Raw genomic sequence first — 12,337 nt, 5'->3', positions numbered from 1 at the left:
TCGAACAGGAAAAAGACAATTTCTTTAACAAATGGTTTTGGGAAAACTGGATAAATAACCACATGCAAATGTATTAAAGTCGACCACTTTCTTACAGCAACACAAAAATAAATTCAAAATGGATTAAAGACCTAAATTTGAAACTTGAAACCATAAAATTCCTAGAGCAACAACAGGTAGTAACCTCTTTGACACTGGCCACAGCAACTTCTTTCTAGACATGTCTCCTCAGGCAAAGGAAACAAAAGCAAAAATGAACTAACAGGACTTAACTAACAGGACTTAAGCTTAAATAAAAAGCTTCTGCATAGCAAAGGGAACAATAAACAAAAAAGGCAACCTACAGAATGGCAGAAGTTATTTGCAAATAGCATATCTGATAAAGGTTAGTGTTCAAAATATATGAACAATTTATAAAACTCAACACTCAAAAAAATGAATAATCCAATTAAAACATGGGCAGAAGACATGAAAAGACATTTTTCCACAGAAGACATCCAGATGACCAACAGACACATGAAAAGATGCTCAATATCACTTATCAGCAAGGAAATACAAATCAAAATCACAGTGAGCCATTACCTCACACCTGTCAGAATGGCTAAAATCAACAACACAAGAAACAACAGGTGTTGGTGAGGATGCTGAGAAAAAGAAATCCTCTCGCACTGCTGGTGGGAATGCAAACTAGTGCAGCCACTGTGGAAAGCAGTATGGAGTTTCCTCAAAAAATTAAAAATAGAACTACCCTATGATCCAGCAATTGCACTACTAGGCATTTACCCAAAGGATACACAAATACTAATTCAAAGGGATACATGCACCCCAATGTTTACACTTGTATTAGCTATAATAGCCAAATTATGGAAATAGCCAAAAAGTATCCATCAACAGATGAAAAGGTAAAAAAGATGTGGTATATATATACAATGGAATATTATTCAGCCATACAAAAGAATGAAATCTTGCCATTTGCAATGACATGGATGGAGGTAAAGAGCATTATGCTAAATGAAATTCAGTCAGAGAAAGACAAACACCATGTGATTTCACTCAAATGTGGAATTTAACAAATCAAACAAGCAAAGAGAAAAAGAGAGAGGGAGGGAAACCAAGAAACAGACTCTTAACTATAGAGAACAAACTGAGGGTTGTGGGAGGTTGTTGGGGGGTGGGTGATGGGGATTAAGGAGAGCACTATTTTGATGAGCACCAGATGTATGGAAGTGTTAAATCACTATATTGTATACCTGAAACTAATATTATACTGTATGTTAACTAACTGGAATTTAAATAAAAACTTAAAAAAAGGTCTTCACATTCCTTGTCCTCACAGAACTAGCCTGGTTACCAATACATGCCAGAGACCAAGCACACAAGACTGGCACAGTACACTCAAATCTGATTTCGTGAACAAGTCATGTGAACTCAAGGATTGTAGGAAGGTCAAACCCTGTTGACAGTCAAGGAATTTTCATGGCCCACGTAAGTTTCCAACATCATCAGTTCTCTGCGGACAAGAGGTTTCTCATTTCCGGTAGTCTTCAATAGGTATTTACATCTTGGAAATTAAATGTGAAACTTCTAATTATATTTTCCTCTTGTTGTCAAAACAGAAAGTCTAAATAACTGGGTTATTTCTAAAGTCAAATTTTCAAGATTGCAATGAAGACAAATTTTCATTTGAATCTGTATTTCTCATTGTTTAATTTAAAAAATTCCCAAGTACCATTCAGTCAAAATTTGTTCATTTCTACTTTAAAAAGGAGATAAATAGAAATTAAATAAATAGGTACAAATAGGACTGAAGATTTCATTTTGATAGCTTAAAAGATCACTTTAGGAGTCATCGGAAATGTCCCTTTTTAAAAATAGTATTATGCTCATGAATCAAGTCGGTGTGAATTGAGGCTCACAGACCTTATCCAGGGCCACCTGAACCACTGCTTCACTTTCACTGTCCAAGGCTGATGTAGCCTCATCCAGCAGGAGGATCCTGGGGTTGCGAACCAGGGCCCGAGCAATGGCGATTCTCTGTTTCTGTCCACCACTCAGCTGAGCCCCTCTCTCTCCAACCAGGGTATCAAATTTCTAAAACACAGAAGATAAAGGCGGTTAGCAAAAGAACAAGCTATCTCAGGTCGCATTTTAAGATGGGAAGTAATCCCATAAACAATCCAAGGCCCACAGGTAATACAGTCCAGTTCCTTAAAATTTAGCAATAACCAACACCATTTTTTACAAATATGCCTACTACTAGTTGATGGTGCTAGAGCTTGAAAATATGAAGGAATCTTGATCTTTCTTCTTAGAAGGATGATCTATTTTTTTAGTAGATTCCTAACTTCTTATGCATTAGCCAGCATTCTATTCTTTCAATCTCTAGCATGGCAAAGATCAAGGAAGACTTACATTAGGGAGTTTCATGATAAAGTCATAGGCATTGGCTTCCTTGACAGCTTTCTCAATCTCCTCCATGGTGACATTTTCACGTCCATAGCAAATGTTTTCAGCTATTGTAGTGGCAAACAACACAGGTTCCTGACTCACCACACCAATGATTTCCCGAAGATATCTCACATTTATGGTCCTAATGTCCTGTCCATCAATACTGACCTGAAATAAAAAGTAAGTGTGATTTCCATGCATTGCAGATTTTTAATGTGAAATTTGCAATGGTAACTGCTGATTGCTGCAGCATCTAGTTCAGCAAGAGTCACCTCACCATGCCATCTGTGGGGTCATAGAGCCTCTGCATCAGCTGCACTGTCGTGCTTTTCCCACAGCCACTGTTCCCAACCAGGGCCACTGTCTGCCCACTCTGAACCTTCAGGTTGAGGCCCTTCAAGATCTAACAGAATGAATGAGAAATAAACTTAAGGGCAATACACAGATATTGGGACTATGAATTGACAGTTCAAGTCAAACCTAGGGTTAAATATACATTCCTTTAAAATCACTAAAAGAAAGTATCAGAGACTCCTCATCCAATACATGGTGGAATCGCTCATGAATCATTTATCATTGTACCTTAACTTCTTTTCGAGATGGGTAACTGAAGTGAACGTTTTTGAACTCCAGATTTCCCTTAATATTATCTGGTTTGTGTCCGTTCTTCGAATAGCTGTCAATACTTGGTTTCTAAACAGAATAAAATTTCAGAAGGTTTTTGTGGAGAGTTGGATAAAGCGATAAAGAGGTTGACTTTTAATTAGAAAAACATTTAGAGAGATGTATCAATGGCTAGCCCAAACTTACATTATCAATTATCTTGAAGATTTCATAAGCTGCTCCTCTTGCATTTGCAAATGCTTCAATGCTTGGGGATGCCTGTCCAACACTAAAAGCCCCAATTAATACAGAAAAGAAAACCTGAAGAATGTGAAGGAAAATCATTAAGTTACTTAGTGTTTATTACATTTTTTTCCATACATCTTCCTTCTAACATAGCTAATTAAATGTTATTTTTATTTTTTTCAGCTAATTAAATTTTGAAATGGCAAGGCAACTTACGAATACTGGGTATTAAAAACATTTTAACAATTTAAATACTTTAAAAAATTTTTTTAACTTTTTATTTATTTACTTATTTATTTATTTATTGTTGAGAGAGAGAGAGAGAGAGAGAGAGAGAGAGGAGGAGGAGACAGGGTGTGAGCAGGGGAGGGGCAGAGAGAGAGGGAGACACAGAGACTAAAGCAGGCTCCAGGCTCTGAGCTGTCAGTATAGAGATCGTGTGAGATCATGACCTGAGCTGAAGTCGGATGCTCAACTGACTGAGTCACCCAGGCGCCCCTAAATATTTTTTTGATTTATAATGCAGAATTAGTCTTACTTGCTCAGTGAAACAATGATATAAATTCCACAGGACCAAAATATAATAATAATTCTAGTATATATTTATTTAACGGCTAAGAAGTTTGGTTTAGATCATCAGCAGGGTAGAGGGGAGACAAACATCAATAGGAGTGTTAGAAAACCAAGGTCCAAATTTGCAAAAGTATGCAGGATTCTGTCTGTTTTCCTTACCTGGCAACCTCAGAGTTGTATCAAATGAAACAGTATATATGAAAACATTTTGTAAATGATAAAGCATACATGTAGGGCATTATTCTTTATCGGGTTGTCTTCTTTCCTTCTAACAGACTGTGTTCTCTTTGAGGTCTGATAAATAGGTTTTCTATTTTTCATTTTGCCAAAATGAAAATGTTTTTCTTCAGGGTTGCAGGCAACTAGTATCACTATTCATTTCTTTCTAAGTCACACAGATATTATATTACCCAATAATTTACCCAGAAGGAGTTTTGCTAAGTGATTCTATATTCATTTTCTCATGTTAGGACTTACAACTACACTGAAAAGTTATGGCAAAGTAGTCCTGACATTTTCATCTGGCAAAAGAGGTAGCATAAACTTGAAGTCTAGGTGGCTACCCCAAACCACACAGCCAGTAAGTGGCACAGCTGGAATTTGAACCAAGTCAGCCTGATTTCAAATCCCATGTTCTTACTCATATTCTGCACACTTCCAGTTTGTGAGGAAGATCTAGGATCAGTGAACACAGGATTTTAAACTGCTTATCAGCATTACAATTAAGTAGAACACATTTCTTATTGCAACCTAGGTTCACCAACAATATTACTATCCTAATAAAAGCCTTTTGGTAAAAGCCATTCTTAACTAAATAGCCTTGCACCTTTTGGATGAGACAATTATTATATCCACATTACAAATCTGGTTCCTGAAGTATTTTAAGGGACTTAACAAAATATGGTCTGGGTACTAACAATACACCTGTGCTTGGCCTACGAAAAAGGAACTGGGTCACTCTTCTAACTATGTGCTTTATTAGATCAAGATACAGATTGAGCTTGGTTTATAAACCATTTCACCATTTTTAAATAAAGAGGGTAACATCAAATGGCAAGCTTTCTGTGCTTGTACAAAGGTCTGTAAGGCAGAGAACCTCTAAACAGAGTATTTTTTAAGGACGGGTAACAATTAATACTTCCATAATTTTGCAAGTTGGACTAGCTGTCATTGAAAAGAATTTGAAAAATAGTTAAACTGTGTATTTTGCCATTTGTTGCTGTGAAGAGTAAATCGGAAAGTAAAATCGAAATGCTTAGCATTGAGCCTGACACAAAGAAATAATCTCAACAAATGAAAGCTCATGCTACAGAGATTAGTAATGTTAGTATTATTTAGGCTGCAAGAAAAAACTACGCCAGGGATCTGCAAAAAAGACAACATTGGTTACTCAATACATCTAATTGCCTTTCCACTTTTAATCTAGTAGCACATGACTCTTTGTATTACTCAATAGTTCTTCAAAATCTATTCTCCAACATCATTCAAGCCAACACCACTCAACTTCACTGAAGTTTTTACGAGAGATTCACTTCTTAACAAAACATCACTTACAGTGAGTACTTGTCCAATAGAATATTCATGGGAGAGGACCAAGGAGGTCCCGTACCAGAATGCCAGGGCGTATGATGCATAGATCAACAGGAAAGCGATACCGATAGAAATGTTGGCTGTGATAGCTTTCTTTATCCCAATTCTTTTAGCTTCTTCTAAGTTTTTGTTGTACCTGGGAGAAATAACAAAATCTATCACAAATACTCATAAATCATAAGAAATGAGCCAAGATAACATGATGGTTATGAAGTACTTAGAATGTGCCCAGCCCTGTTGGTAGGTGTTTTACATGTATTTTCTCCTTTTGTCCACATGTTGACCCAATGATGTTAGTATTATATTAATCCCTTCTTGTAAAAGAGTAAACTGAGGATTACAGAGATTAAATAATTTGGGGGAAAGTGTTACAAAAGGTTCTTTCTGGCCTTAACAATAGTGAAATAAGGGAAATTATGTTTAGCAAAACTTCCAGAATTTGCATTATTTCATAGTCAAGACAAAAATAGAAGCTATGAAAACATCTGTTTTTCCTTCATAATCTGCACGTCTTTTAAATTAAATAATAAAAAGCAGATATAATGCTAGAAAGTGCCCACCACAAGGAAATCCCTTAAATCTCTGAATGTTTAAGGAAACATTAAGGAAAATTCTTCTTTTTTTTATGTGGGCTCTATTAGCTTATCTCCATGTCTCTTTTCTTAAGAATCTCTGTAAATATAGAGTCAAGGTAAAATTATTACAGAAATAGGATAGATTATAATTGAGTCTTAAATCTGTCTTCATCCTTTTTAATCATATCTCCCTGGGAATTTAGAACATTGCCTTGCAGGAGGAAAAAGTTCATAGCTACTGAAATGAAAGAACTTACTTCCATACAGAATTCATATGTTGAGGTCTTTGATCTGTAAAAGCATAACTACATAAATATTATGTAGTATTATATTTTCTTTGGAGGATTCACTCTGTTAGTTGGAATGTACAGCCAAGGTAAAGTCTTGCTCCGGTAAGAGCATGCCTTCTTTCTTGCCTTCATGACTTTTTTTAACTAGCTACTGTACTAATTAAAAGCATGCCAAATGTGATTTACATGACTACTATGTCTACTAAAGACGGAACTTAAACAGAACTTTAGAGTAATAAAATAGTAAATTATTAGAGTTTCTCTCTGCAAAAAACCCAACTTGCCACTTATAATCTTTGAACAAAAACATTATTTTTGAGTAACGTGTTTCAATGGTTTATCTATCTATCTATCTATTTCCCACTTTTTGAGTTGACCTGAGACAAAAGACATTACCAGGCATGGACAATACATGATTACAAACAAGGAACTTTAATGCACATGACCCACACCTTTATTGTTATTTCCTTTACATCAGTTCTTGCTTACCGAGACTAATGCAGAAATCATTTCAATGACATGTTGTGGTACCATGCAGCCAGAGGAAACACTTTCACGGGAAGAAGCAACAACAAGGAAGAAAATCATTTAGATACCAGAAAAGAAAATGAAAAAAGGAAGAGGGTAAGGAGGAAGGAGAAATCGACAATACTACTTTTACATAGGCTTTTTGATTAGCATTTTAATAAAAATACCACACTATAAAACCAGATAATAAAATCTTTTTTTTTTTAATTTTTTTTCAACGTTTATTTATTTTTGGGACAGAGAGAGACAGAGCATGAACAGGGGAGGGGCAGAGAGAGAGGGAGACACAGAATCGGAAACAGGCTCCAGGCTCCGAGCCATCAGCCCAGAGCCTGACGTGGGGCTCAAACTCACGGACCGCGAGATCGTGACCTGGCTGAAGTCGGACGCTTAACCGACTGCGCCACCCAGGCGCCCCACCAGATAATAAAATCTACTCATTAAAAGCATTAGTATGAGGATGGTAATTAAAGTGACACTCCTAGAATGGATTAAAGATACACAACAAAAACAATGATATTTTGAAAAAAATTCTTAAACATTATGAAAATATAGATCAGTGATATAAACTGCCACTTACAAGAGCAAGAAACAATTTTAGTTAAGCAAGAGAAATAAATACTAACAGGTAGGACATACACAAGAGAGGAAAATATCATTTTAAAATTAGGAGAATAAAGCTATTCTTATACTACTGAGTTGAATTTCCTTTTAAACTCTCGTTAAATTTCCTTTCCAAGAAAGCCAGCTTCCTCCTGCACCTGTTAATTGGGAGAGAAAGTCAAACTAAGACCTTAATTACCTGTCAATGCAGAAGCAGAGAAAGGAAGGGAAAGAACTAAAAAGAAAACTGAAGGGTTGGTTACATTTCGTCTAAATATAATTTTAGCAATCCTACTTCCAAATTATATCCGAAATCTAGGTACTTCTCTCCCCTCTCTTGCCTTCGGTCTACCTCAGGCCACCATAAGCCTTTTCATCTGGGCTACAACCACAGCTGGTCCCTGTTTCCAATCTTTAACTGCTCTCCTCCAATCACCAAACCAATTACACACAGAGAAATGATGTTAACATATTATGTGGATACTCATTCCTTTGTTAAAACCCTGAGCCCTTGGAGTAAAATCCTACCTCCTCACCATAACCGCCACTTCCTTCAAAAGCCTTTCCATCTCCCCTCACTCAACACAGCTCCAGGCATATAAGCCACATTCGTGGTATTTTCTAGAATACATCAAACTCTGCCACCTCAGGAAATCTGGAAGACTCTTCTATCCCTAATCCCACGAGGGCAGGCTTTTCCTCATCCCTCAAGTCTCAGCCTAGATGAAATATCCTCAGAGAGGACGTGACTGCCACAGCCTTCCCTGACTGCCATATTTAAAGTAAATTTTCCCTCCTTGCTATTACAGCACACTCCTTGATTCTTTCATAGTACAATTTAAAGGTCTGGGGCACCTGGGTGGCTCAGTCGGTTAAGCGGCCGACTTCGGCTCAGGTCATGATCTCGCGGTCCGGTCCGTGAGTTTGAGCCCCGCGTCGCGCTCTATGCTGACAGCTCAGAGCCTGGAGCCTGTTTCAGATTCTGTGTCTCCCTCTCTCTGACCCTCCCCTGTTCATGCTCTGTCTCTCCCTGTCTCAAAAATAAATAAAACGTTAAAAAAAATTTTTTAAAGGTTGATAATTTAATTAATTTCATCAATGATTTCTTTTTTACCTTCTTTTCTTTCTTTCCTTCCCTTTTTCTCCATCTTACTCTTTGGACTAAGGATCATAAGAGGGACAAGGTTTTCTGTTTCCAATTCACTACTGAAAACCTAGAGCCTAGTGCAGTGCATGTGGTAGATACTGGCTAAAACTATTGAATGAATTAACTTTCAAGAAATGGCCAACCTGGAAAGAAACTTATGCCAGCATGTTGTAGTCCTGAATCTACTCTTTATTTAAAGGCAAAACCAATTTCCAATTTGCCAGCAGAGAATGTCCTTTCAAAGATACATGCCAGTAACTAATGTCTTCTGAATGAATGATGCCACACAAAAAAATGAATCTTTGAAAACAGCTGTGTACGCCCATTTGCTTATTCTTATAATAAAAATTTGATCCCCATCTTCTTTAGGTAAAAAAAAAAAACCTTAGTGTGCCTAATTAATGAAAACAGTTAAACTAAAAACAACAACAAACACCTCAATTTATTTAAACTTTTACCGAACTAAAATAATCAGATTTATCTAAGTTCTGAAGATTGGACTTGACTCGCATGATGTCCTTTCTCTCTTTACCAATGTTATTTACATCCCATACATAATTGTAATTTTTATTTCTAATAATACCTTTTTAAAAATTATCATATTCATCAAATTTAGGATGTCATTAATTGTAAGAAGTTAGTGTTATTCTGTTATTTTATGTAGCATTAAGGAGTTTAATAGCATACTTCAGGGGCACCAGGGTGGCTCAGTCAATCAAAGCAACTGACTTTGGCTCAGGCCATGATCTCATGGGTCGTGAGTTCAAGCCCCGTGTCGGGCTCTACACTGACAGCTCAGAGCTTGGAGCCTGCTTCGGATTCTGTGTCTCCCTCTCTTTCTGCTCGTACCCCGTCCGCACTCTGTTTTTCTTTAAGATAAACAAACATTAAAAAAATTAATAAAAAAAATAGGACACTCCATATACAGCTGGGAGTCAAAGGGCTACAGCCTCAGTACAGTAAGCACATGCCCCAGGGAAAGTGACAGCAAGGGAACTTGCATGTCTCAACCCTGGCATCAGGTAAAGGGAGGAAAAACAACTCCCTGAGAATCAGAACCACAGGCAATTACTCATGCAGGTCTGAACTATAAATTCACACTGCCAGTGTGGTTCAAAAACTCCTAGACATATAATTTAATGTAAGGTGGTCTCAGGTTAATAGTGTCCCCAGTGAATGGCAGAAGCAAACACAAATCCTGCAAGAACTGACTTCAATCCAGACCCACAGCAACTATAAGATGGCATTGATTTTGTAAGATTTATCTCAGTTTCAGAACTGTGAGAGAAAAATGTGCATCTTAGAATTAATGACATTTTATATGTTTTCTAATCATTCACTGTTGCTTCACAGCAATTTTCTCTGAATTGTGATCAGGTACCCAGAGATCTCACTGAATATTATTAGTCTGCAGAGGCTACTGGAATTTTTGTGCATACAATCATACCATCTGTGAATAATGACAGTTTTGCTTCTTGTTTTCAATCCTTATAACTTTTATTTCTTTTTTCTTTTCCTTTTATTATTCTTACTCTTATTTATTTCTTTGGTCTTATCTAGAACCAGTTCAACACTAAACAGAAATGATGCTAGCAGACATACTTGTTTCATTCATCATTTTAAGGAATGCTTTTCACATTGTACCATTAAGTATGATGCTTCCTATACATCTCTGGTATATACTTTTTATTGAATCAAGAAAATCAATTATTGCTCCTGGTTTTATGAGTTTTTGTCATGAATAATACATAATTAATTCTTTTTCACCATCTGTTAATACAAAATGCTTCTTCCTTTCAATCTGTTAATATGACTAATTATATTAATAGATTTCCTAATGTTAACCATCTTTGCATTCATGGGATAAAGCCAGTAAGTTCAAGATTTCTTTAATCTGATGATATTTTTTACATGGATTTGTTTAGCTAATAATCTATCTACACCTTCTGCATCTATGTTTTAGGTTAAACTGCTTTGTTAATTTTCCTTTCTCATGTATCTGTCTTATTCTGGCATCAAAGTTACACTAGCCTCATAAGATGAACTCACAACTTGCTATATATATTTCTTTCATTCTCTGAAACAATTTCTATGAGATAGAGTTATCTCATTCATGAAGTTTTAGTAGAACCTTTCTGTGAAATTATCTGGACTCTGTGGGTTTTGCTTGTTTATGTGTGTATATAAGGGCAGGAGTAGAGATTTTAAACTTTGGATTCAATTCCTTTATTTTTTTTTTAAACTTTTTTTTTCCAACGTTTTTATTTATTTTTGGGACAGAGAGAGACAGAGCATGAACGGGGGAGGGGCAGAGAGAGAGGGAGACACAGAATCGGAAACAGGCTCCAGGCTCTGAGCCATCAGCCCAGAGCCTGACGCGGGGCTGGAACTCACGGACTGCGAGATCGTGACCTGGCTGAAGTCGGACGCTTAACCGACTGCGCCACCCAGGCGCCCCTGGATTCAATTCCTTTAATGATTGTTGGCCTACTCAAGTTTTCGTCCTCTCAAGTGAGAGTTTTAGCCTATATTTTTCTAGGATATTGTCTACTTCATTAGGGTTTTATAATTTATTAGTATGAAGCTATACTTTTAACTTTATTTTTTATTTTTAAAAATTGACATCCAAATTAGTTAGTATATAGTGAAGCAATGATTTCAGTAGATTCCTTATTGCCCCCTTACCCATTTAACCCATCCCCCCCCACAACCCCTCCAGCAACCCTCAGTTTGTTCTCCATATTTATGAGTCTCTTTTGTTTTGTCCCCCTCCCTGTTTTTATATTATTCTTGCTTCCCTTATGTTCATCTGTTCTGTGTCTTAAAGTCCTCATATGAGTGAAGTCATATAATTTTTGTCTTTCTCTGATTAATTTCACTTAGCATAATACCCTCCAGTTCCATCCACGTAGTTGCAAATGGCAAGGTTTCACTCTTTTTGATTGCCGAGTAATACTTCATTGTGTATGTATATATATACACCACATTTTCTTTATCCATTCATCCATCGATGGACATTTGGGCTCTTTCCATACTTTAGCTGTTGTTGATAGTGCTGCTATAAACATGGGGGTGCATGTGTCCCTTCGAAACAGCACACCTGTATCCCTTGGATAAGTGCCTAGTAGTGTAATTGCTGGGTCGTAGGGTAGTTCCATTTTTAGTTTTTTGAGAAACCTCCATAGTGTTTTCCAGAGTGGCTGCACCAGCTTGCATTCCCACCAACAATGCAAAAGAGATCCTCTTCCTCTGCATCCTCGCCAACATCTGTTGTTGCCTGAGTTGTTAATGTTAGCCATTCTGACAGGTGTCAGGTGGTATCTCATTGTGGTTTTGATTTGTATTTCCCTGATGATGAGTGATGTGGAGCATTTTTGCATGTGTCGGTTGGCCATCTGGATGTCTTCTTTAGAGAAGTGTCTATTCATGTCTTTTGCCCATTTCTTCACTGGATTATTTGTTTTTTGGGTGTTGAGTTTGATAAGTTCTTTTTAGATTTTGGACACTAACCCTTTATCTGATATGTCATTTACAAATATCTTCTCCCATTCTGTCGGTTGCCTTTTAGTTTTGCTGATTGTTTCCTTCGCCTTGCAGAAGGTTTTTATTTTGAGGAGGTCCCTGTAGTTCACTTTTGCTTTTGTTTCCCTTGGCTCCAGAGACATGTTGAGTAAGAAATTGCTGCGGGCAAGATCAAAGGGGTTTTTTCCTGCTTTCTCCTCGAGGATTTTGAT

The 12,337-nt window shown here is 36.9% G+C and overlaps 1 protein-coding gene across 4 annotated transcripts in view; it reads right to left on the bottom strand.

Moving 5' to 3' along the window:
* ABCB1 (ATP binding cassette subfamily B member 1) overlaps window positions 1-12,337 on the bottom strand; it is a 238,509-nt gene that overhangs the window by 52,927 nt on the left and 173,245 nt on the right. For all 4 annotated transcript variants that reach the window (XM_040472766.1, XM_040472764.1, XM_040472762.1 and 1 more), the window contains 6 exons: window positions 5,425-5,596; window positions 3,259-3,372; window positions 3,031-3,141; window positions 2,726-2,851; window positions 2,413-2,616; window positions 1,921-2,091 (listed from right to left, as the gene is read on the bottom strand). In XM_040472766.1, coding sequence (XP_040328700.1) covers window positions 1,921-2,091; window positions 2,413-2,616; window positions 2,726-2,851; window positions 3,031-3,141; window positions 3,259-3,372; window positions 5,425-5,596 — 898 coding nt within the window. The remainder of the gene's footprint in view (window positions 1-1,920; window positions 2,092-2,412; window positions 2,617-2,725; window positions 2,852-3,030; window positions 3,142-3,258; window positions 3,373-5,424; window positions 5,597-12,337) is intronic.

Source organism: Herpailurus yagouaroundi, unplaced genomic scaffold (genome assembly GCF_014898765.1).
Source record: "Herpailurus yagouaroundi ecotype Mexico unplaced genomic scaffold, PumYag 100, whole genome shotgun sequence".
NCBI lineage: Eukaryota > Metazoa > Chordata > Mammalia > Carnivora > Felidae > Herpailurus > Herpailurus yagouaroundi.
Note: the sequence above shows the minus strand (reverse complement) of the source record. Positions and strands in the feature narration are given on the sequence as shown.